The 26,295-nt window shown below is 42.8% G+C and overlaps 1 protein-coding gene across 1 annotated transcript in view; it reads left to right on the top strand.

The window, feature by feature from the left end:
- The window catches only part of LOC309547483 (omega-hydroxyceramide transacylase-like), a gene marked incomplete at its 3' end in the record, with an annotated part of 40,398 nt that extends 33,324 nt beyond the window's left edge, over positions 1–7,074 (top strand). Inside the window, exons 4-5 of the mRNA XM_082247353.1 lie at positions 3,273–3,482; positions 6,907–7,074. Coding sequence (XP_082103479.1) covers positions 3,273–3,482; positions 6,907–7,074 — 378 coding nt within the window. The remainder of the gene's footprint in view (positions 1–3,272; positions 3,483–6,906) is intronic.
- Positions 7,075–26,295: the final 19,221 nt, after the last annotated feature.

Genomic DNA, 26,295 nt, shown 5'->3' on the forward strand with positions numbered 1-26,295 from the left:
ATGGAATACATTAAGCTAATTTTATTTTTTTTTTTTTATTATTTTTCTTTTTTTGTATCACCTAAGGAAGGCTTGTTTGTCCTAAAAAAATAAAGTATGTAATATTTGTTTTGTTAGGTAGTAACAACTTTGTTGCAGAATATTCAGGCTGAGGCCCATAGCAGAAATCTAAAAATGTCTCTGGTTCATGGGGGTTGTACAGGTTTAAGAGCTGAACTGGTTAATGAGGCCTAGCAATGAAAGCCAACACAATCAGAAGATAGGCAGATAATCGGTTCTGCAGCCTAATAGCTGGAAATGGTTCCCTTCTATTCTATGCAAGAACAGCAAGCTTTTAAGGCCTTGTGCACACTGGACGTTATCAAAACATCAGTAGAAAGCTGTAGCTGTAGAAGTAGGTTTTCAGTGTTTTTCAGCTGTAGTGTTTTTTTAGCTTTTTTTTTTTAGAACAAAAACTATACTCCCACAAAAGCTTATGGTTTAAAAATGTTGATAAATGCCAAATAGCTGCATTTTTTTTTTTTTTGGAACATTTTTACAGCTGAAAAACTCCTCCTCCTCCTAAAACCCACTAGTTCTGGGGTTTTTTTTCCAGCCAGAAAACTGCTGATAACAGCCTATGTGTGCATGGACACATAGGATAACACGCTGGGGAGTTCACTGGTTTCAGAAAAAAACGTCTGATGCCAAAAACAGCGGCTGTAAACTCATCCAGTGTGGAGGACAGGGCCGCTGATAAGCCAGTACAACTGGCCATGTTGTACCGGGCCCTGTGTCCTCAGCTCAGCAAGGGAGCTCGGGCAGCCTCAGAGACAATCGGTCTGGTAGTTTTCTGGTAAAAGCTTGCACCAATGGCAGAGCTCCCAGCATGTCCAAGTCCCGCCTGTTAAAATGATTGGTTGCTGGGCCCGTCTAGCATCCCAGCAACCAACAGGTGCATGGAGGCCCCAGCATGAGGAAGATGTAACTTTCTTCCCCTGAGCTGCTCCACCTTGAGTGCTGTACTTCCCACTGACAACGGAAGAGCTGGTAGTGTGAGGAGACCCGCCATCCGGACCAGGACACTGCTAATGTAAGGGAGCAGAGCTTGCCATAGCTGCACACGGGGGGCGGGAGGACAGGCCCTCTCCAGAGCTATTTACACTGACTGTAACCACCCCATCCACAGTACTTGCCTGCAGTCTCAGTCTCTGACTGTCTCCTGTATGATGCATGAGGTCTCTGACTGTCTCCTGTATGATGCCTGCGGTCTCTGTCTCCTGTATGATGCATGAGGTCTCTGACTGTCTCCTGTATGATGCATGAGGTCTCTGACTGTCTCCTGTATGATGCATGAGGTCTCTGACTGTCTCCTGTATGATGCATGAGGTCTCTGACTGTCTCCTGTATGATGCATGAGGTCTCTGACTGTCTCCTGTATGATGCCTGCGGTCTCTGACTGTCTCCTGTATGATGCCTGCGGTCTCTGACTGTCTCCTGTATGATGCCTGCGGTCTCTGACTGTCTCCTGTATGATGCCTGCGGTCTCTGACTTTCTCCTGTATGATGCCTGCGGTCTCTGACTTTCTCCTGTATGATGCCTGCAGTCTCAGTCTCTGACTTTCTCCTGTATGATGCATGATGTCTCTGACTGTCTCCTGTATGATGCATGAGGTCTCTAACTGTCTCCTGTATGATGCCTGCGGTCTCTCACTGTCTCCTGTATGATGCATGATGTCTCTGACTGTCTCCTGTATGATGCCTGCGGTCTCTGACTGTCTCCTGTATGATGCATGAGGTCTCTGACTGTCTCCTGTATGATGCCTGCGGTCTCTGACTGTCTCCTGTATGATGCATGATGTCTCTGACTGTCTCCTGTATGATGCATGTGGTCTCTGACTGTCTCCTGTATGATGCATGTGGTCTCTGACTGTCTCCTGTAGGATGACTGCAGTCTCGGTGGCAGGAGAGAGCTGGGAGGTTTGGGGTGGGACATCCATGGTTTACCGTACCAGGTGAAACCAACCCTAGTGACACCACTGCCCTGCTCTGCTGCTCTTACTAGCAGGGGTGTAATTTCTATTTTTTGGGCCTCTCTCTGATCCCTGTGCTGGTGCGAGTGGAGGGACTTTTTTTAATCACTTTCGGGCGCATGTGTATTCCGGGCTCGATCTGTATTGTGGCTCAACTTCAAATCCCGGCCGCTTGACGCTGCATATTTCCTTCCCTAGCAGAGTGATCTTCCTCTGCTCAGCTCTGAGTTAGGCCTGATACAGAGAGCGAGTGGCTGTGAGGCGGGCGGTGGCAGCAAGTAGAGGCAGCTGACCGTCGGTTGTGAGTTTTATACTGCATTGCACTGCACACTGACTGCACATATTTACTATGGATAGCAATATGGCATGGTGTGGTGATTATACTGCGCTCTGCACATATTTACTATAGATGGCATGGCGTGGCATGATAAATTTATTACTTGAAGACAAACCTGCACGTTGTTTCAAGGCGGGGTCTGGGGAGGGACCAGGGATGGGGCTGAAGGGGGCCCCGTCAGGTAGGCTGTACCTATGGGCCTCATGATTTCTATCAGCAGCCTGGGTGGAGAAAGAATAATTTTGCCTTTCCTTAGGATTCTAATGGCCATTATTGTCCTGCATGCAGACTTGTCCACATGCATTGTGCTTGCAGGTATAATAAATGAAAGCGTTTGTTACCCTAACACTTCATATTTCTGATATGCACCTGCTGTACCATGTACTTGTATGAAAAAGTATCCTGTTTTCTTTGTATTGCCTCCTTTTAGGTGAAGTCCCTTGTGTTCCTGCTAGTCCCCTCACTTTCCTATTAAAACTGACCACACTAATCAGGAGAGCACATTGTGGTCAGTTCTTTAGCTATGCTGAGAACTCAGTGTTCTCTCCTCCATTGATCAGACTTGTCCTGTCACACCCCCTCCGCTGTGCAGCCATTCGCTGGGAAGCTCAGTGTGCTGCTGCTTCTCCTCTCCCAGCTTTTATGCAGCTGAGAACAGAGGGAATGTGATCACTTATAAAAAATGGGAAAAAAGTTTGTGTGTTTGTGTGTGTTTGTTTTATTTTTTTTTTAATACAAAAATGTATTTCCTGTCATTTTCGGTTTTAAACTGAATGGGTTGTTTTACAAGGTGATTGTTTACAATCACTTTAATGTATTTTTTCAAATCGCATTACATTAGGTTTTTTTGACATTTAAAGTAAATCATCTTTGCTCTGTTTACCACTTTAATCATTACCATTTCTTTCTGTTCCTTTTGACAGCGGTATATTGATGGGGCATTAACAAACTTCCAACCGCTTTACGATCTGCAGTCCGTCATAACTGTGTCACCTTTCGCTGGAGAGCTTGACATTTGCCCTCGAGACTGCCCTATCAGCCATTTGTGCCTTCATATTTTTAATACAAGCTTCCAGCTGTCTGTTCAAAATCTGTGCAGAGTGAGCTACGCCTTATTCCCACCTCCGTCCTTTGTAAGTACCATTAAACTACCTAATAGTTACTAGTGCATTTAAATGAATTAGTCTCTCTGCCTTACTACCAGAACTGACACATGGGAAGTGTCAGGAAAAACATAGCAAAGTAACATATTTCTATGAATCATGTGGGGATCTAAAAATGAACCCATGTGCACCTTATAACCAGTTAAATAAATGCTTGTATTTTAAAGCAGTAATGTGGGCTAAGAAAAAAAAAAAAAAAAAAAAATATATATATATATATTATATGGTATGCAGTCTGCTAAAAGCCTTAACCCATCAGTTTTTTGTTTTTCCCCCTTGTAGTTTTTTCCCCCTTGTAGTTTTTTCCCCCTTGTAGTTTTTTCCCCCTTGTAGTTTTTTACCCCTTGTAGTTTTATCTGTTAAACCTGCCAGTAGATCTATATATTTTCCATATCCAGGCCAAGCTGTCCAGCAGAAGTGTGAGTTACAGTGTTTGGGACAACCCATATAAATTCTGACAGGGGTGCATACTACAGTGAGCTTTTATTCATATTTAAATACGTTTTAAACCATTTTCTAAACGTGGATAACATTTTTTTCTATAGCTGCTTAAAAGGGTTAGCTGGAATTTGGTTTTCAATTGTTTGTCTTTTACTTTCCAATAGGGGCAATTTGGAATCGTGTGCAGAGTCTCTGCGATTCTGCCCATGATTCCAAATCATGGCAAAACATGTGATGCATGTTTGGGTGTGTTTTTTTTTTTGTCATGATCCTGTAAATGTTTTTTTGACAGTTGTATTCAATATGTGCAAACAGGGATCACACAAATACGGAAGTATAACATTTTAATAAAAGTGATGCAAGATAATATTAGAAATTCTAACTAAAGATGTCCCGAACTGTTCGCCGGCGAACAGTTCCCTGCGAACTTCGCATGTTCGCATTCGCCTCTGCGGGCGAACATATGCGATGTTCGGTCCGCCCCCTATACTTCATCATTGAGGCAAACTTTGACCCTGTACCTCACAGTCAGCAGACACATTCCAGCCAATCAGCATACCCTCCTCCCAGACCCTCCCACCTCCTATAAAAGAGCAAGGGCAGAATCCATCTTAGATTCATTCTGAGGCTGCAGTGTTAGAGCAGGGAAAGTGCTGCTGCTGAATTGATAGGGAAATCATTAGCTAGGCCAGTGTTCTGTGTCCATTCCTGCTGTAAGGACCGCATCCTGACAGCACCCCAAAAAGCCCTTTTTAGGGCTGGTATATCAGTCTGCTTTTAGTGTCGGGGAGAGGGGGTCTAAAGTGTACCTGTGAAGTTTCAGCTCTGTAGCATGTCCAGAACGAGAAAAGAAAGATCATATAGGTGTAAAAGGAGGGTTCCCACCATCCCTGCTCTACTGAAAAATTATCTTTTTTTTCTGGTTCTGGACATGCTACAGAGCTGAAACTTCACAGGTACACTTTTTAGACCCCCCAGACACTAAACCACACAAAAAAGTTCTTAAAAATTGTCATTTTTGATAGAGAGCCAATTATTGGAAAAATTAAAAAAAAAAAAAATGTCTTTGGATTTAGTGTCTGGGGGGGGGGGGTCTAAAAAGTGTACCTGTGAAGTTTCAGCTCTGTAGCATGTCCAGAACCAGAAAAAAATATAATTTTTCAGTAGAGCAGGGATGGTGGGACCCTCCTTTTACACCTATATGATCTTTTTTTTTTTTTTTTTTTTTCTGGTTCTGGACATGCTACAGAGCTGAAACTTCACAGGTACACTTTCCCTAACCCCCTAATGCTAACCCTAGGTATCTAACCTTAACCCTATGTATCTAACCCTAACCCCCAATCCTAGGCCTAGACAAGCCCTAACCCAAACCTCACCCAACCCTAACCACTAACCCCTAACCTTAACCCCTAATCCTAACCACTAACCTTAACCCCAACCCTAACCCTAACTCTAACCCTAAACTATAACCCTAACCCTCTAACTATAACCATAAACCTAACTGTAACACCCTAACCCTCTAACCCTTACCCTAATCCTAACACCCTAAACCTAAGTATCTAACCCTATCCCTAACTCTAACCCTAACTGTAAGTATCTATCCCTAACCCTCTAACCCTAACCCTAGCCCTAAAAATAACCCTAGCCCTAATTCTAACCCTAACCCTCTAAACCTAGCACTAAAAAAAAACCCTAACCCTAGCTGAAACCATAGCCCTAATCCTAACTTTAACCCTAACTCTAGGCCTGACCCTAACGCTAACCCTAAGCCCATAACCCTAACACTAACCCTTAACCCTAACCTTTAACCCAATCCCTAAACTCTAACCCTAACCCCAAACCCTATCCAACCTTAAAACAAACTCTATCTAACCCTAACCCTAAATCCCTAACCCTACCCCTAACCCTCTAACCCTAAGCACTAAAAATAACCCTAACCCTAATTCTAACCCTAACTCTAACCCTAGCCCTAGGTCTGACCCTAACCTTAATGTTAAACCCTAAGCCATAACCCTAACCCTTAAAGCCCAGTTCCTGTCCCATTTTGGTCGGTTCTGGTTTGTTTGCGGTGCGTTAAACGGGGAGTTGGGTCTGTCAGAGTTTGGTCTGTCACTGTGAAGTGGGTGTAACCCTTACACTACCTGATTGATACAACATCATACCTGATCGTATACACACACTGGATGTTTTAAAGCACGTTATTCCAAACAATTTAGGAATGTTAGGTGATTTATGCCCTTTATGGATTAAAACCAGACTCTGCGTCAACTACGTAATTTTCCATGGGAGTTTTGCCATGGATTCCCCACCGGCATGCCACAGTACAGGTGTTAGTCTTCTTGAAACAACTTTCCCTTCACTATTGTGACCAGAAAGAGTCCCTGTGGGTTTTAAAATTCGCCTGCCTATTGAAGTCTATGGCGGTTCGCCGGTTCGCGAACATTTGCGGAGGTTCGCCGTTCGCGAACGGCAAATTTTAGGTTCACGACATCACTAATTATAACAAGAATACTTAAAGATTCTGGTTGGCCACGGAGTCCCCCCCTCCACTTTCACGGCATTGAAGATGATCACAGATGCCTGCCCCTCTCCAGCCTGGCGCTCGAGTGAGCGTTGTAGCGGCCGATCGGAGAGCCATAGCTTGCAGCTCTCTGCTTTGGGAGAACTGAGCAATCAGCAGTCTTTTTTTTTGAGCGATCAGCTCTCATCTCTAGAGCCACCGAGGTTGAGTTGGAATGTTTATTTTTTTTATGTACCACAAATTTCTCCTTTTTCAGCTATACAATATAGTCTTAAACTGGGGAGCTGGGATTTGAGTGTGAAATAAATAAAAATGATGGAATATATTCCTTTTATCCAGCAACAGTATGTATCTAGGGCTGGCAGGAAAGATTACAGGAATAGCACAGGTAGTAATGATTCATACCTAATGGATTATTCTCTTCATTCACAGGTGCTAAATGACTTTTATTACCAAGGCTATAAAGACGCTATTCTATATCTTATTAAGGATGGTGAACATCGGCTGTACCTTGAGGTTCAAAACAATACCAATATGATCTCGCAAAACAAGGACAATATACTGAGAAATACACAACCTGAAATGTTGCTGGTTAAATAGAAGATCAGTATATACATGTATAAATAATTATCTATATTTAATGGAGTAAGAAGAACAGTACTGGAGGATATGAATCATAAATTGGAATCATTGAACTATGCGCTGGGAGCATACAAATTCTGACTGGCAGTGGCTACATGCTATTGGACTTCATCAGAGGCCCTTGCGTACAGGGTTGAAGCTTCAAACAATATACCTAATGCAGGAAATGAAATATGGTGTTCTTCCAATGGTGTTCACTCCACCCACTTAATGATCTTAATGTTTACATGAATTTTAGTTACACTGGTGCCTTGATTGCCACCTGCAGGAATTGGAACTCCAGGCAGAGGGTGATGTTCGGGACACAAGGTACCAGTGGTTGCAAATATTTTTATTGTAATGCAGTACTGTAGTGACAGGTGGTCGGAAACTAAAAGGCCTGACATTGCTTTCAACTGTGCTATGCTTTGGGTGGGCGTTTCAAAGAAGCCAAATGTGTCCCACGGCTAGCTACTACCTCTAGTGACCTCAGATTCAGAATCAACACCAGGCTATGTCCTTCTTACCAGGACAGCCCTAAGACTGATCTGGAGGTGCTGCTGATCAGAAGAATGGCCATTAGTCACTGGGGAATGTACAGTTACCACTATTAATGAAACCTAAGGCATTTTTAAAAGCTATTGTCAAATATCTAAAGGGCTGGCAAGTGGCGTTTAGACATTGGGATCAATTCACAAAGCTAGCACACCAGGATATGGGTACTTTATTCTAAAAAGTGACAGTTCTTTTCAGCTGCGCTCAGTGAGATTTAAAAATTAGGCACATGGATTAATTAGAGACTTATATTTTTGTGTTAAATCTTTTGGAAACCAGCTTTTTAAGATTTAACTGTGGCTTTTATTCTGCTAATCTCATTCCCCTGCTCCACCCAATGTTTTGCAGTAGAAGGTAATTGTCAACGTAACTAAGCCATACAGCTTAATATAATGTCTGTGCACTGGTACCAGGAAGTACTGTGTACTGGGACTAAAACCTAAATCCCTTTTTTTAGCTTTTAATTAATTGTACCTTGATTTTCATATCACCCTTCAGTGCGACATGCTCTTTTTATGAGTCTGAGGGGCTATGTATGTTGCTCCCATAATAAGGCTCATAGGAGAATTCTATCAGCAAGAGAAATTATCATCTGCAGCAAGATAAAACTGATAACAGGAGAAAATAATGATGGGAGGTTTGGGGGTCTTTCATGTCTAACATTGAAATTTTAAGAACCGTATATTTATATTTTTATATCAAACTTAGAGCAATAGAGCCTCCAAAAGAATGATCCAGAGTCTAACTGTTAAATACAATACCCTTCCCAGTACTTGCAAATATATATTTCATAAGACTACCACTGACCCAAACTTTTTATCCAAAATCAAAAAATAAAGGATATATATATAATATATAATATATATGTGTGTGTGTGTGTGTGTGTGTAATACTGATGTGAATGTACAACATTATATATGTAATGTAAAGTGCTGTGTAAATTGACAGTGCTATACAAGTACCTGAAATTAATGAATAAATATAAAAAACCTAGAATAACATAATCCATCAAAAAGCACATGGCTGTGGGCTCATAGCATTACTGAAGGGTGCATAAACAAATTCCCGATACTAGAATGGTCACAAAATGGAGTTACCATAACATTTCATAGTATAAACCAGTTATGGAGGTCTGGGATTTGCACTATACATATATATATATATATATATATATATATATATATATATATTTAACTACCAAGACTGGTTAAATTGACACCATAATTATATCAACTATAAAAAGTTATGTGAACACAAATCATATAACTCAAATGCATATTATAGGGGGCATAGCAAACGGGTAGAATACTGCAAAAACAGGAGGTAAAAACCGTCTAGACACGCATGCAATGAGGCAGGCAAAATCCTCAAGGGATTAATGGCAGGGCAAGCAAATTATGTGTCTTTATCTAAAATTCCCAGAACACCCAGAAGTAGTGTAAGAAAAATTAGACCATATAGGCAGCAAGCAAACATTCCTAAGTGGTTGTACGGCATATAATCTGATCTATAACTCTGATTTGTGAATTTTTGATAATCGTATAGTTTCATTTCAGTGGCACATATTCTCTGAGCTTCAAAATGAGCAATGAGAAAATGAAATAAGTTTGTCACACCCCACAGGTGTCTGGCAGGACATAATCCAATTATCTGAATGGTTTATAGCCATTTCTTTACAATGTGAGGTTCCATGAATGGTAAATGGAAGTATCACAATTATACCAATATGTGTGGTCTGCCATGTAATACTCCTGTGATGCAGAGCATAAAGCTACTTAAATCCCCGAACAGTACTACAAATGCCCTTAAATACAGCCAACAAAAAGCGTGAACATTTAAGTACCACTTGCTGTATTAATGCAGAATCACAGATCTATGCATTACTGTGGCCAGTATGTAGGAGCACTCAACCACGGGCTCTACAATGCAGTCACTATGCATGTCCATCAACACACTGTTTATAAAGACTGCTATGATGGTATATGTCCCATTAGAAACCAGCCAGAACCGTAGATACTTATCGAATCCTCAGCTGAACTAAAGCACCCATGGATAATGTAAACATGACTAGGATGATGACCCGCCTACTTATTAAAGAGGCAGAAACTCTGGATAATGCAACCAGGATTTTTATATACTTACTATATTTTCTACAGGTGTGTGTGTGTGTGTATGTATGTGTTATTTATTTATTTATATATGTATATAGTATCTCACAAGAGTGAGTACACCCCTCACATTTATGTAAATATTTTATTATAACTTTTCATGTGACACCACTTTTCAATGACACTTTGCTACAATGTAAAGTAGTGAGTGTACAGCTTGTATAAGAATGTCAATTTGCTGTCCCCTCAAAATAACTCAACACACAACCATTCATCCAAACCACTGGCAACAAAAGTGAGTACACCCCTAACTGGAAATGTCCAAATTGGGCCAGGTGTGAATATTTTGTGTGGCCACCATTATTTTCCAACACTGCCTTAACTCTCTTGGGCATAGGAGTTTACCAGAGCTTGTCAGGTTGCCACTGGAGTCCTTTTCCACTCCTCCATGGCGACATCACAGAGCTGGTGGATGTTAGAGACCTTGCGCTCCTCCACCTTCCATTTGAGGATGCCCCACAGATGTTTAATAGCATTTAGGTCTGGAGACATGCTTGGCCAGTCCATCACCTTTACCCTCAGCTTCTTTAGCAAGGCAGTGGTCATCTTGGAGGTGTGTTATCATGTTGTAAAACTGCCCTGCTGTCCAGTCTCCAAAAGGAGGGCAGTACATGTTGGCATTTATAGTTTGCTCAATGAACTGTAGCTCCCCAGTGTCGGCAGCACTCAAGCAGCCTCAGATCATGACACTCCCAACACCATGCTTGACTGTAGACAAGACACACTTGTCTTTGTGCTCCTCACCTGGTTGCAGCCACACACGCTTGACACCAACTGAACCAAATAAGTTTATCTTGGTCTCATCAGACCACAGGACATGGTTCAAGTAATCCATGTCCTTAGTCTGTTTGTCTTCAGCAAACTGTTTGTGGGCTTTCTTGTGCATCATCTTTAGCAGAGGCTTCCTTCTGGGACAACAGCAATGCAGACCAATTTGATGCAGTGTGCGGCGTATGGTCTGAGCACTGACAGGCTGACCCCCCACCTCTGCAGCAATGCTGGCAGCACTCATACGTCAATTTTACAAAGACAACCTCTGGATATGACGCTGAGCATGCGCACTCAACTCCTTTGGTCGACCATGGCGAGGCCTGTTCTGAGTGAAAACTGTCCTGTTAAACTGCTGTATGGTCTTGGACATCGTGCTGCAGCTTAGTTTCAGGGTCTTGGCAATCTTCTTATAGCCTAGGCCAGTGATGGCGAACCTTGGCACCCCAGATGTTTTGGGACTACATTTCCCATGATGCTTCTGTACTCTGCAGTGTAGTTGAGCATCATGGGAAATGTAGTTACAAAACATCTGGGGTGCCAAGGTTTGCCATCACTGGCCTAGGCCATCTTTATGTAGAGCAACAATTCTTTTTTTTCAGATCCTCAGAGAGTTCTTTGCCATGAGGTGCCATGTTCAACTTCCAGTGACCAGTATGAGAGAGTGAGAGCGATGACGCCAAATTTAACACACCTGCTCCCCATTCACCTGAGACCTTGTAACACCGAGTCACATGACACCGGGGAGGGAAAATGGCTAATTTGGCCCAGTTTGGACTTTTCACATAGGGGCGTACTCCCTTTTGTTGCCTGCAGTTTAGAAATGAATGGCTGTGTGTTGAGTTATTTTAAGGGGACAGCAAATTTACACTGTTATACAAGCTGTACACTCACTACTTTACATTGTAGCAAAGTGTCATTTCTTCAGTGTTGTCACATGAAAAGGTAATAAAATAATATTTACAAAAAATGTGAGGGGTGTACTCACTTTTGTGAGATACTGTGTGTATGTATGTATGTATATGTGTGTGTATATATATATATTACAATAAATATGTACCTTCATTTTTCATTGCACCTCTTATCAGAAAAAAATTATATTATGTCATGCCTTACTGTTTTATAGCATTAACTTTTTTACTTCTTTGTAAACATCCTGATTATTTGTATTGTGCTCTGATTTACTATTAAGAATATGTTGTACTGTAACTAATTGTTACTCACTTTTTTGCGACTATATTATTTTTCCAATTTATTTTCTCTATCTAATATATAATGTGTTCTACTTTAGTGCCAAGTATATTTAAATTGAAAGCAATTTCGTTGCTTGAAATAGTTCTATATATGCAAGATATAATAAAGATTTTAGCACTCTTTATTGTGCATCCCTATTTGCATCTGTTGTGCGGGTTCCAAGGTAAATGCTGAATCTTTAGATAAATTGCTAAAACCTTTTGAAAGGAGTGGACATTTGTGCCTGTACTGTAGCCATGGGGGAGATTTACAAAATCTGGTGCAGTTGTGCATAGTAACCAATCCGCTTCTAACTTCAGCTTGATCAATTAGGCTTTGACAATAAAACCAGAAAGCTGATTGGTAACAATTCACAGCTGCACCCGATTCTGTGTTCACCAGTTTTAGTAAAACTACCCCATATACTACATGTTTTCATTCACATAGCATTCCCTAAAAAAAAAAAAAAAAAAAAAAAAAAAAAAAGAGTGGGCTGGAGAGTTATTATTCACCCTGATTAACACTGTCTGTACTGTGCTTGCAGCTCTCACTATCAGTTGTAAACTCTATCTGTCCCTAATAAGGATTAACTATCTAAAAGCTGGTCCTCTCCATTGTATGTTAATTATGGGAAACTCAGTGTGTCCCTCTGTCAGTGGGGACATACTGAGCTTCCGCTCATGACAAGTTGTTCAGAGTAGATTGCAGTGTGCCTGAGGTCTCTTCCAAACGCCTAGATAGGTAAGAAATAACACAACCAACTCAGGGACACTTTCTTAATTTCAGGGACACCAGCTACTCAATGACATTTTAGAATTTCAATGACACTTCTGGTGCAGGGACATTTTTTTTCCTGGCTGTTTCCCATCTTCACCCGCGGTAGCAGATGACCGTGTCCTAGCACTATAGTGTCATTGTGCCAAATCTCACTTCAGATCTCTCGGGTTAGCAGTCAGAGGCAGCAGTGCCTTAAATTCACACTCCAGATATACAGACTTACTGTAAGACAGTAGGCAAAGTACATTTTTCAGGGTACTGCTTAGGCAAAATTTACACCTCCTAGGTGTTCTGTATAATCTAGCAAGTCTTTGCTTTTTGAGTATGGGTCCAAACAATGTCAATCAAGATTTAAAATAACTATCCTAGTTACACCTACAGTATTCTACAATGGGCTCCTAGCCCCCCCCCCCCCTTCACATCGGGGCGATTTTGACATGGTAAATCTCCGCCTATTTCCGGCAATGGCACCACCCGACTCGTGCCATCTGTGCATGTACCCGCACAGATGTCTCTCAAATTGCCCCGAAACTCACACTTGAAATCATGCAAGTTCAGCTGAACTTGCGCAATTTCAAACCGCCTTCAGAGTAAACCAAGCCTCAAGGAAATGTATGTTCCTTATTTATTCTGTTCATGACTAAACCAAAAATTTAACCACTTGCCGACCGCTCACATGGAGCGTACTGCGGTAAAGTGGGTCGTTATCGTCCAGCGCCGCCCACCCGCGCCGCCGGAGGCTCGCTCCCGCTGTATTCGGACACAGCGGGAGTCAGGCCAGGGGAGGAGCGGCGGTGATTACTCCTAAGTGACAGGCAGTCACAGATTACAGGATTTATCATAGCTGAACCTGCGATCTGTGCCTGTGTCACACAGTCCCCTCCCCCCACACACGTCAGTAAGCACCAGGCATACATTAACCCCTTGATCACCAATAAAAGTTAACCCTTTCCCTGCCAGTGTCATTTTTACAGTAACCCCACATATTTATAGCACGGATTACTGTAGTAATGTCACTGGTACCCCCAAAAGTGTCAAATGTCAGTTAGGGGTCCGATCTGTCCGCCGCAATGTCGCAGTCCTGCAAAAAAAATCGCAGATCGCCGCCAGAACGCCGCCATTACTAGTTTAAAAAAAAACAATAAAAATGACATAAATTTTCCGTAGTTAGTAGCTGCGATAACTTTTGCGCAAACCAATCAAAATACGCTTATTGCGGGTTTTTTTTAACCAAAAATATGTAGCAGAAAACAAATTGGCCTAAAATGTTAAATTTTGATTTACATTTTTTTTGGGGGAATTTCATATAAAAAAAATTTGCGATTCTAAAAAAGTCACCTATTATCACAGTGTCACAATCTTTTCTTTCGTGCACCATCACTGATGGGCCTCTCACCCATCGAGCACTTTACATTTCATGTTCTGTACATGTAAAATCATTTTATGAGAAATCTTGTTTTATGATAAAACATTTAAAACCCTTCAATACTTTTCCTTTCTAATAATTTGCCTAAAAGTCCCACCCTCTGGCCTGAGGAACCAAATTACCACTTGCTTCAATCAGGGATGTTGGCACCAATACATAACTCAAAATTACTTTAAATTTCGGTTTTCTAGAACTCAACACAAACTATGTGAAAAATATTGTTATTTTTCAAAATTGTCGCTCTTTTTTTGTTTATAGCGCAAAAAGTAAAAATCGCACAGGTGATCAAATACCACCAAAAGAAATCTCTATTTGTGGGGGAAAAAAAGACATGAATTGAAAGTACAGCGTACAGTACAGTACCCAAAGTACAGCGTCGCACGACCGCACAATTGTCCGTTAAAGTAACGCAGTGCCGAATCGCAAAATATGGCCTGGTCAGGAATGGGGTAAAATCTTCTGGTCTTAAAGTGGTTAAAAATACGCTCATTGAGAATTTTTTTGTCAAAGACATGTAGCTAAATACATTTTGGCCTAAATATATGGCGAAAATTGAATATATTGGATATTTTTTAACTGTCAAAGTAGAAAAATATTGTTATTTTTTTAAAATTGTCGCTTTTTTTTTTTTTTATTATCGCAAAAAATGAAAAGTGATCAAATACCACCAAAAGAAAGCTCTGTTTGTGGGAAAAAAGGACGTAAATTTTGTTTGGGTACGGCGTTGCATGACCGCGCAATTGTCAGTTAAAGTCGCACAGTGCCGAATGGCAAAAAGTGGCCTGGACGTAAAGCAGGAAAATCCTCCGGTCCTAAAGTGGTTAAAACAATGGAGGAAATTCAATAAAGCTGCTGCAACACTTTTCTGGTGTTTATCCCTCTTGTTAATGTATTGTGTCAAATTCACGAAGCATTTGCAACACTTTTGGTTCTGACAGCAAAACAAGCACCAAATTGAGGTAGTTCTAAAATGCACCAATTTTACATTTTGGTGCACTTAATGCAACAAATTCCAAATTAAATAATGACAGTTTGTATCTTACAAAAGTGGAGCTAATTAAGACGAACTCTCTTTTGGCAGTATTTTGCAAAGTGTCTTGTGTGCGTTCTAAAAGTGGTGCAGCAAGCACCAAAATCAACTAGAGGATTCATCAACCTTCGGTCCTCAAACTTATAATAAAGAAACAAACTGCGTGACAGGGTTTAAAGGGCCACAACAGCCAATTTATTAACAAATGAATAAACAGAAATAGAAAAATTTCAACAATGTAAATTCAAGAATGCAACCAGGAGAGGGTATTTGGGTGTCCTTAAGGCACACTTTATGACTATATTCGACCATGTCCTCAGCTGCGCCCTATCAGGCTTGAAGACGTTGCGACTTACACATTTTAGACTTTCCCCCAGGGGACCTAGCTCCTGGGAGAACCACCAACAACCAACCAGGTGGAAGCGCATTACCCTAGATGGGCCCCCCAATCCTTTAACAATATGGTTATACACTGACCTCCCCCCCAAAGACCCCCTGACCTGCCACGCGAGCCTGAGTGACATTTCACTCAAGCAAGTCCCTCCATACCTGAAGAGCCCTCTCCACTTCCTCTTGTAAGCCCAAAAACCAGACATCCGTGCCCACGGCATTGAGGTGAACACCATCGTCCCTCCAGTAATGGATGGTCTTATCCTCCAGTTCCCAGTGCCGAATTACCAAGCCCCTGAGACAAGACCCAAACCTTCCTATCTCCCTGTTCACTTTAATACTGGCTTTATTCAAATGCTCAACAGAGCGGGCATGACGCCAAATCCATCAGGCCACAATGTCTGACCACACAATGACAATACCAGCGAATTCACGCAGAAAATGCAATACTTCAAATTTAACATCTCTCACAAGATGTGGACCGAACCCCAATGTCATTCCCCTCCACATGGAGCAATATAACAGTGCGGGGCCTGTCAACTCTAGAATAATAATGGAATTCGGGAAGAGCCTGACCCCACATCATGCCCCTAATACCCAGCCATTCGAAGACAGCCTCGCACCACGGAAGGCCGACTTGCCTCCCTTCAGGCCGTGCATCTGCCCGGATCACCCCCTAGAAGACCTAAGAGTCTCCCAAAATTCACACCAGACCCTGATGAAATCCTGCAACAAGAAAAAACAAAATAGAAAGGAAATGCATAGAACCCATAAGAAAAAAACAAGAAATGAACAACCAAAAAGCATTACAGCAGATTCGGGCAGACATAAATTTTAAACTGACTCCCACCTCCCCATACGTCTTACCACCTGAGGACTCAAACCCCAGCGAGCCGCCTCCATAGCTTCCCCCACTCAAAAGGAATGAATAATAAACTGGGAAGCTGTTCTGCCCGCCCTTGCCAGACAACACTTGAAAATTGCCACAAACTGAAAACGCGACAAAGATGATCCATCCCCATGCTGCAACAAAGACCCCTGTACAGACCCCCTGACCTATACATAACACTGTAACGTGAGAACCGGGCACACAGTCTCCGGAAGCACTCTGAACAATGTCAGGGCCACATCCTTCCCTAACTGATCAATTTTCGATCTGCTGATATAGAGCTGGACACTATCATCAGCAACATGTATATCTGAAAACCTCAACCCACTCGCACCGCCCTTGTTCTTGCTCACCAAATCCCCAATTTGCAGCGCCCCAAAAAAAGGCAAAAGCCGCTGTAAATGACTGCACCTCATAAGGGGAGGTGCAAACCCTGGGCAATATCCCCACCAGCTCCTAGAGCAAATCAAACAATACCGGGCACCTTGTATCTGGTACCACGCGCCCACACCGAAACCCTTTCATGGCCTATCGCACCGTAAAATCTTTGGTAATGTCATGCAGGCCATGCACCTTTAAAAAGAAAAGCCAAAGCAGCCAACCTCCTGTTCATTTTGGATACGGATGTGCCCAAGATGAACTCCATTCCAATAAAATATAACCACAGTGAAAGTCTATCCATATCCAAAAAGCAGCCATTAACGGAAATCACCACTCTGGACCATTCCTTCCAAACCGACGAGTACGCTGCCCGGGTACCCTCACTCACCGAGTGTTGCACTAGGGCCTCAACCTGTCCCACTAAAAACATGACAAAGCATCAGCAACAGAATTCTCCACCCGTGGTACATGTACAGCTTCCACAAAACAATTTTAAACGCAAAAAACGAAGAACAAGGTAACGCAGCAAGCGTACCACAGGTTGAGATGAGGCAGACAGACTGGACACAACCGCAACCACCCTCTTGTTATCACAATGAAAGCAAACCCAGCGATCCTGAAACTTGGAGGATCCCAAAATACCTACTGCCACCACAATGGGGAAAAGCTCCAACAACACTAGGTTGGTCAAGAACCCTGCGAATCACCATTCCTCAGGCCGTTGCTGCTGCGCACCTCGCTCCCTGACAAAATGCCCTGAAACCAAAGCTGCCTGCAGCATCAGTATACAGGTCAATGTCAAAAGCTGCCACCACCAGGGCCATCCACAAGGACCTCCCATTGTAAGAGGTCAAAAAATTGTCCCACACCCTGATATCAGCCTTGTGCTCTCCTGACAGTCTAATGTAGTGATGCAGCATTTTCACCCTGGAAGTAGCAGTACTGAGGTGACAGCAGAAAATGCACCCCATAGGAATGATGCGGCAGGCGAAGGTAAGCTTACCCAGCAAAGATTGGAACTGTTTTAGCCTGACTTTCTTCGCTTTCAGTGCCGCACCAACCACCAGCTATAGATCGTCCAATTTGTCAAGCGGCAAAAGACACTCCATCAGTTGCGGGTCAATGATGATGCCCAGGAATTGAATGTCTGTGGAAGGACCTTCCGTTTTCTCAGGCTCCAGAGGAATCCCGAATCTCCGTGCGATACCTTTCAAACTATGCAACAAGACCTTGCAAACTGTGGAATTCGGGGGGCTGATGCAAAGAAAATCGTCAAGGTAATGCAGAACTGTTCGTATTTGTGATTCCTCCCATACCACCCATTCAACAAAGGTACTAAAAGTCTCAAAATAGGAACACAAAATGGAGCAGCCCATTAGTAGACAATGATCAATAAAAAAAAAAAAAACATCCAGCAACCGTTGGCTCTGCAGATGTACTGGCAACAAACGAAATGCGGATTTGATATCCATCTTTGCCAACAATGCCCCCTGGTTATATCACTGAACCCAGCTGATCACTGTATCAAAAGAGGTATACGACACTGACGTTTAATCAGGCTCAATCACATCATTCACCGAAGCTCCCTTTGGATACCACAAATGATGTATCAGCCGAAATTTGTTTAGTTCCTTTTTAGGGACCACCCCCAAAGGCTATACATGCAAAAAAGGGATGGGTGGCTGATTAAAAGGGCTGACCATACTGCCCAGTTCAACCTCCTTAGCCAATTAAGCAGATACCACCTGTGGAAACTGAAACATGGATTTTAAATTCTTGGGCACCAAAGAATATGATCCCAACACAGCTGAGGCCTCAAGGCCTTACACTGACAGAACTGCTCGTTATAGCAAAGCCACGCTGAACCCCCGTAGACCCTATGGGCCTCACCAATCGCATCCAAATAGCAAAAAAGTGGAGAACAGTTCTCCAGCTCTTTTTCGCCAATGACGCTCGCTAAGATCGCAAAGACCTGAAGCCAGTTGGAAAAAGTGTGAGGGATAAGCCACCAGTGACTCTTCTCCTCCTCCTTCTAGCTCTCTTCCGCCTTCCCCTTTTCTATGGGCAAAAGGGAGAAAATCTCCACATAGTCGCCCTGCTAGATCTTTTCCCTTACTTCTAGCTTAAGATGAACCCCGAAAGGGCCCTCAAATCACATATAGACCTCGCATTTCTACAAATCCACCAGTCGAGGGACGAGGGACAGCCTCCAGCTCCTGGATCAACCAGGTGAGGAGTACAAAGACAAGTGTGTCTTGCCTACAGTCAAGCATGGTGGTGGGAGTGTCATGATCTGGGGCTGCATGAGTGCTGCTGGCAATGGGGAGCTACAGTTCATTGAGGGAACCTTGAATGCCAACATGTACTGTGACATACTGAAGCAGAGCATGATCCCCTCCCTTCGGAGATTGGGCCTGCAGGGCAGTATTCCAACATGATACCAACCCCAAACACACCTTCAAGACGACCACTGCCTTGCTAAAGAAGCTGAGGGTATTGAGCAGGGTTGGGGTGTAGGGTGTACTCACTTTTGTTGTTAAGACATTAATGGCTGCGTGTTGAATTATTTTGAGGTGACAGCAAATAAACACTGTAATGCAAGCTGCACACTCATTACTTTACATTGTAGCAAAGTGTAATTTCTTCAGGGTTGCCACATGAAAAGATATACCGTATATACTCGAGTATAAGCCGACCAGAGTATAAGCCGAGGCCCCTACTTTTACCACAAAAAGATGGGAAAAATCATTGACTCGAGTATAAGCCTAGGGTGAGAATGCAGGGCGGCGGGCATGGTACAGGAGAATGCAGGGTGACTGGCATGGTGCAGGAGAATGCAGGGCGGCGGGCATGGTACAGGAGAATGCAAGGTGACTGGAATGGTGCAGGAGAATGCAGGGTACTGGCATGGTGCAGGAGAATGCAGGGTACTGGCATGGTGCAGGAGAATGCAGGGCGGCGGGCATGGTACAGGAGAATACAGGGTGACTGGCATGGTGCAGGAGAATGCAGGGTACTGGCATGGTGCAGGAGAATGCAGGGTACTGGCATGGTGCAGGAGAATGCAGGGTACTGGCATGGTACAAGAGGATCCGGGGTTGTGGGCATACTACAGGAGATGCAGTGCTGTGGGCATGGTACAGGTGGACCATGCCCGCAGCACTGCATCCCTTGTAGTGTGCCCGCAGCCCTGCATAATGGCAGGTAGTGAAGCTGTTTCACTTACCTGTTCCAGAGGCGCCTTCATTTTAAAAATGGCGCCGCCCGGCGCCGACACGTCATTGCGCACGCGCCGCCGCCGCTCGTATGCTTTCGGCTATTTCCGGCCTCTCCCGAGCGCCGCCGCTGCTCGGGAGAGGCCGGGAATAGCCGAAATTACATGAGCGGCGGCGGCGCGTGCGCGGTGACATGTATGCGACGGGCGGCGCCATTTTTAAAGCTTAAGCCCGTCGGAGCGGACGGGGAATTTTTTTTTTTCCTTGACTCGAGTATAAGCCGAGGGGGACGTTTTCAGCACAAAAAAATGTGCTGAAAAACTCGGCTTATACTCGAGTATATACGGTAATAAAAATTTACATAAATGTGAGGGGTGTACTCACTTTTTTGAGATACTGTATATACATTCACCAGCCACTTTATTAGGTTTACCTGTTCAATTGCTTGGTAACACAAATTGCTAATCAGCCAATCACACAGCAGCAACTCAATGCATTTGGGCATCTAGACGTGGTGAAGACAAATGGCTGAAGTTCAAACCAAGCATCAGAATGGGGAAGAAAGGGATTTAAGTGACTTTGAAAGTGGCATGTTTGTTGGTGCCAGACGAGCTGGTCTGAGTATTTTCAAAACTGCTGATCTACTGGGATTTTCACTCACAACCATCTCTAGGGTTTACAGAGAATGGTCAGAAAAAGAGAAAATATCCAGTGAGTGGCTGTTGTGTGGCCAAAATGCCTTGTTGATGTCAGAGGAAAATGAGCAGACTGGTTCATGATAGAAAAGCAACAGTAACTCAAATAACTACTCGTTACAACCAAGATATTCAAAGTACCATCTCTGAACACAGACCACACCGGGTGCCATTCCTGCGAGCTAAGAAAAGGAAAATGCAGCTACAGTTCGCACAGGCTCACCAAAATTGGACAATAGAATATAGGAAAACATTGCCTGGTCTGATGAGTCTCAATTTCAGCTGCAACATTCAGATGATAGGGTCAGAATTTGGCGTAAACAACATGAAATCATTGACCCAGCCAGCCTTGTATCAACGGTTTGGGCTGGTGGTGTAATAATGGGGGGAGGGGGGGATATTTTTTTTTGCACACTTTGGGCCCCTTAGTACCAATCAAGGATTGTATAAACACCATAGCCAACCTGAACAATGTTGCTAACCATGTCCATCCCTTTATGACCACAGTCTACCCATCTTCTGATAGCTACTTCCAGCAGGATAATGTACCATGTCACAAAACTCAAATCATCTCAAACTGGTTACTTGAACACAACAATGAGTTCCCTGTACTTCAGTGGCCTCCAGACACCAGATCTCAATCCAATAGAGCACCTTTGGGATGTGGTAGAACAGGAGGTTTGCATTATGGATGTGCAGGCGACAAATCTGCAGCAACTGCATGATGCAATCATATTAATATGGACTCTGAGGAATGTTTCCAACACCTTGATGAATCTATGCCGCAAAAAATTAAGGAAGTTCTGAAGCCAAAAGAGGGTCTGACCCGGTACTAGCAAGGTGTACCTAATAATAAAAGTGGCCAGTGAGTGTATGTGTAAATGCTGCGCTGTATAGAAAATATGATGATAAACCAATAAAATAGAATGAATGAAAAAAGACAAAAATATGAGAAAATGGAACAACCAGCACTTAATTATAGGATCTAGGCTATGGAAAAAATCCATCATTTATGTGTTGGTTGCATACCGAGTAGAATGGAGCAGAACTGGGATCCTTGTTTTTTGAGTGGGGTTGTTCCTATTGTATTTTATGCTAGTATTTGTTGGGTTAGACAAAACAGTGAATGTTGCAGATTAGTGTCTTCTGACTGACTGCCAGGAATGTATAATAGGAGGAAAACACTGTTGGATTGTCCTGTGTTTTTTTTTTAGGTTGTGGGGACTGCACGACTCTTACAGGAGTCTCAAAGTTCCGGCTTTGAAAGCTTCAGGGATAAAGAAAGTGCCATCAACTATGATGTGGCTATGCCACCTCTCAGTGACAGGTGATTGCGTCTTTTTTTTGTAACGGAAATTTATTGCGCCAATAAGAATGAGGCATTTTATACTTTTTACCTTCAGTTTTCCATATTGCTTACAGACCTAACTGTCAATTTCAGTCTGTCTTTAGTCAAGATGCTTTTCCAGCTCTCGTCTCACTCTATGACGTGCCTGACAACAGACCTAATGGTAACTGGAATTACTGGACTTGCCCAGGTGCCACAGCAATGAGTTATTCAAAGTTAAGAAATACACATTCCTGGGTAAGTGCATAGAAAGTGGGAAGGGAGGGATGAAGTATATATGCCAATATCATTTGTCACAATTCTATGCTATAGCATACAAACACAAACCTAACCAATATTTACTGTAGAGGTAAATAGATACTGGAGACGAAGCTGCTAAAGCTGTGATTTAACCACCTGCCACCCAGACCAATTCTGACAATCCTCGCCTAGACTCCTACATATATATATTATTATTATTATTTTTTTTTGTTATGTATTTATTTTTGGCAGGGGCCCCAGAGAACAAAATGGTGGGTGTTGCAATTTTTTATGTCAGACGGTATTTGCGCAGCAGTTTTTCAAACGCAAATGTTTTGGAAAAAGTACACTGTAATGAATTTTAGTGAACACAAAGACAATATAATACCCAATTTTTGGTAAAATATAAAAGATGATGTCAAGCCGAGTATATACCGTATTTTTCGCCGTATAAGACGCACTTTTTCTTCCCCAAAACTGGGGGGGGGAAGTTGGTGCATCTTATACGGCAAATACACATTTTGCCTGCTGACGTCGCAATGGGGGCGGTGCCGGTGCGTGCGTCAGTCACGCACCGTCACTGCCCGATCTCCTTCCCGCCGGACCGAGAGAGCCGCCGTCAAAGAAGACAGAAGAGGACGAAAGGAGCAGCGCCGTGGACGGTTCCCCGAATCCCGCCGCCGTCAGAAGAAGAGGACGAGAGGAGCAGCGCCGTGGACGTCTCGCAGGCAGCCCAGGAGAGCAGGTAAGTGATTGAAGCCGACCTGTGCCACGCCTGTACCATCACCTGTGCCATGCCTAAACCACCACCTGTGCCATGCCTAAACCACCACCTGTGCCATGCCTATACCCTCACCTGTGCCATGCCTATACCATCACCTGTGCCATGCCTATACCCTCACCTGTGCCATGCCTGTACCATCACCTGTGCCATTCCTATACCCTCACCTGTGCCATGCCTGTACCATGCCTATACCATCACCTGTGCCATGCCTATACCATCACCTGTGCCATGCCTATACCCTCACCTGTTGATATAAAATATTTTACTGCAGTATTTGGTTCAGAATCTTTTTTTTCTAGATTTTCCTCCTTTAAAATTGGGTGCGTCATATACGGCGAAAAATACGGTAGATACCTAACATGTCACGCTTTAAAATGTTATACGCCTGTGGAAAGGAGTCACTACGGTACCTAAAGATCTCCATAGCTGACACTTTAAAAGCCTTTACAGATTATCATTTTACAGTTACACAGGAAGTCTGGTGCTAGAATTATTGCTCTCGCTTTGAGGCTCGCTGAGATATCTCACATGTGTGGTGCAATCACCATTTACATATGAGTGTGGGACGTAGGTGCACGTAAGCATGGGGGGTTGGGGGCATTTTGAAATTTTTTAAATTGTATTATTTATTTTATTTAGGTGTATTCTTTTTAACACCGTACCGTTTATTTTTTTCCTTTTAAATTAACTTTATTGTTATCACAAGGGATGAACAACTATTGCTCTCACAAGGAATGAACAACATCCCTTTGTGATAGCATGGGCTATGACAGGTCCTCTTTATAGAGAGATCAGGGATCTTTTAGACCCCAGATCTCTCCTCTGGCCTCCAAAGCATCTGATTAAACTGGGATCAGTTGCTGTACAAGCCGGCAATGGCTTGTCAACAAACAAACTGAAACCAGAAGTGACAAAATCCTTGTCACTTCCGGTTTCTGACATCACAGAAGAAGGGGGGAAACTTTTTCTCCTTCCACTGTTCCTAGGGAATGCGACCCAAGCAGGCACATTGTTGGTTCTCCGATTGGAGGGGAGAGCCTAATAAAGGCGATGGTTGCAGGAGGAGGGACCCCCTTCCACCACCTGTAGATGTGATTGAGTGGCTGTATAGTTACTCAAACCACTTCTACATGAAGGAGCATCGTAGACTGAAAATTTAGATAATGGGATGATGCCTGCAGTTGTATGCATCATCCCAGTACAACCACTGAAACCCAACATCCTACTGCTGGCAAGTGGTTAAAATAATGTCACATTGGTATATAAATAGCAGACTACCAATAAGACCTCATGCACACTCAAAAATGCTGCTTTTACAGGCGTTTGACATTTGTTTTTCTCTGCCTCTAAATGCCCCTGGATCTAAAAAATCCACCAAAGTCGCATTCAGAGGAGGAGCTTTCAAAAACCTCTGTTGCACCTAAACACGTCTAAATGCGCTTCAGCGCTATTTGTGTTCACGCTCGAGCATTTTTTCATTTTATTGGCCAGAATAAATTAATGTTCTGGCCAATGAAATAAATAAACATCCTTGACGAGCCTAAACATGCCTGAATGCATTTGCAGACAAGTGTCACAAGAACAGTTTACAAATTAGTAGAACACATTTTCATAGCATGCCAGAACTGCATATAAACCTATAATAAAAATCAATACAATCAGAAAATGTTTTAAAATCCAGTGTTTCTTAGTCTTCCTCCACGCACCCCCAGAAATAGGTTTCCATCATCGGAGCCTGTAGGCACATCATCTCTATAACATAACATAACCTCTATTACACAGAACATAGCCTAGATTTGTTAGTCCTAGCGTGTTTTAGACTTTTAATAATGTGTAAAAGACCTCATATGATTTGGCTGTTCATATCCAAAAATGTGTGGCCAATAATTAGGAACTTCCAGTAGGAGGGGCTTAGCTAACATTCACTATACGTTCCTGGCTCCAACACCACCAGCAGGCTTCAGGCCTCTCTTGGCTGGTATGGGCCCCCACTATCTGAAGAAGTAATAAAACCAAGGTCTCACACTTTGTTTCATAGCTTTTTCCAACCCCAGCCTGGCAGAGCCTGGTTTATACTCCCTTTTCAGATGTAGATTACAGACAGGCACACAATAAATGACAAATCAGGATCTGAATTTTCTCCTTGCTTTACTGTAAACATAACAGTTCTTGATATCCAATAACTTGCAGCATGAAAAAGTGTTGCCCAGCTTTCCAGCTTAATTTTATTTTGTAGTTGCCATGAGGTCAGTGGTCAATTTTGCCCATTCAAAGCAAACTTCTCTTAAAAAATGGGCTTTTGTCCCAGAGGATAGAATTTTCCTTTTTTGTGGGCTTGTGCAAAGGAAATTTGTACATCCTGTATATTATTGTATTTTGTATGTATGTATTGCACACTGCACTCATTGCGCACACTGCACTAATAATGTTTTCATTACATGTTTGCATGGGACAGTAGGCAGTATTTTGTAAACTAAGTACTTATCAAAATAAATAAAACAAATAAATAAAACAGCAGACGACTGTACTTGTGGCAAAATTTTGGCCGCGGCCGTTTATTATTGGTTTTAAAACTTCCATAAATATAAGATAAAATATATATAACACTTGTGACAACCCAGCCACCACGGCTCAGGCTGCATAATAAATAACTTCAGATTTCAAACCATCACTTCCACATATACTTAAAAACCGTCCCCCTTTGCAACTGCAAAGGTGACCTACCACATAATAACAGCCGCGACAAAGGGAGGGGGGGGTTGGGGAACTGCTCTGACGAGTCTTCTGATGCGAATGAGCCCTCTCTGAGGCGATCCACTCTTTAAATAGGGGCCTCAAAAGTTCTAGAGAATTCTTCCAGCTGCTCCCTTCCTATTGGTGCTCTAACCTCTGCATAGCTAAAAGACCACCCACTCCAGGTGTTTTACCTCAGGAATATCTCCCTCTATTCCACCCTCTATTCCCTGAGGAAAAAAGGGGGGAAAAATTTTTTACTGAACCTGACTAACCTTATCCTGCCACTTTCCCATGAGGAAAAGGGGCTATTCAGCCCTCCTTTTTCTTTACATGGGACAGTAGGCAGTATTTTGTAAACTAAGTACTTATCAAAATAAATAAAACAAATAAATAAAACAGCAGACGACTGTACTTGTGGCAAAATTTTGGCCGCGGCCGTTTATTATTGGTTTTAAAACTTCCATAAATATAAGATAAAATATATATAACACTTGTGACAACCCAGCCACCACGGCTCAGGCTGCATAATAAATAACTTCAGATTTCAAACCATCACTTCCAGAAG

This window comes from Pelophylax lessonae, assembly GCF_965119305.1.
Source record: "Pelophylax lessonae genome assembly, chromosome: 2".
NCBI lineage: Eukaryota > Metazoa > Chordata > Amphibia > Anura > Ranidae > Pelophylax > Pelophylax lessonae.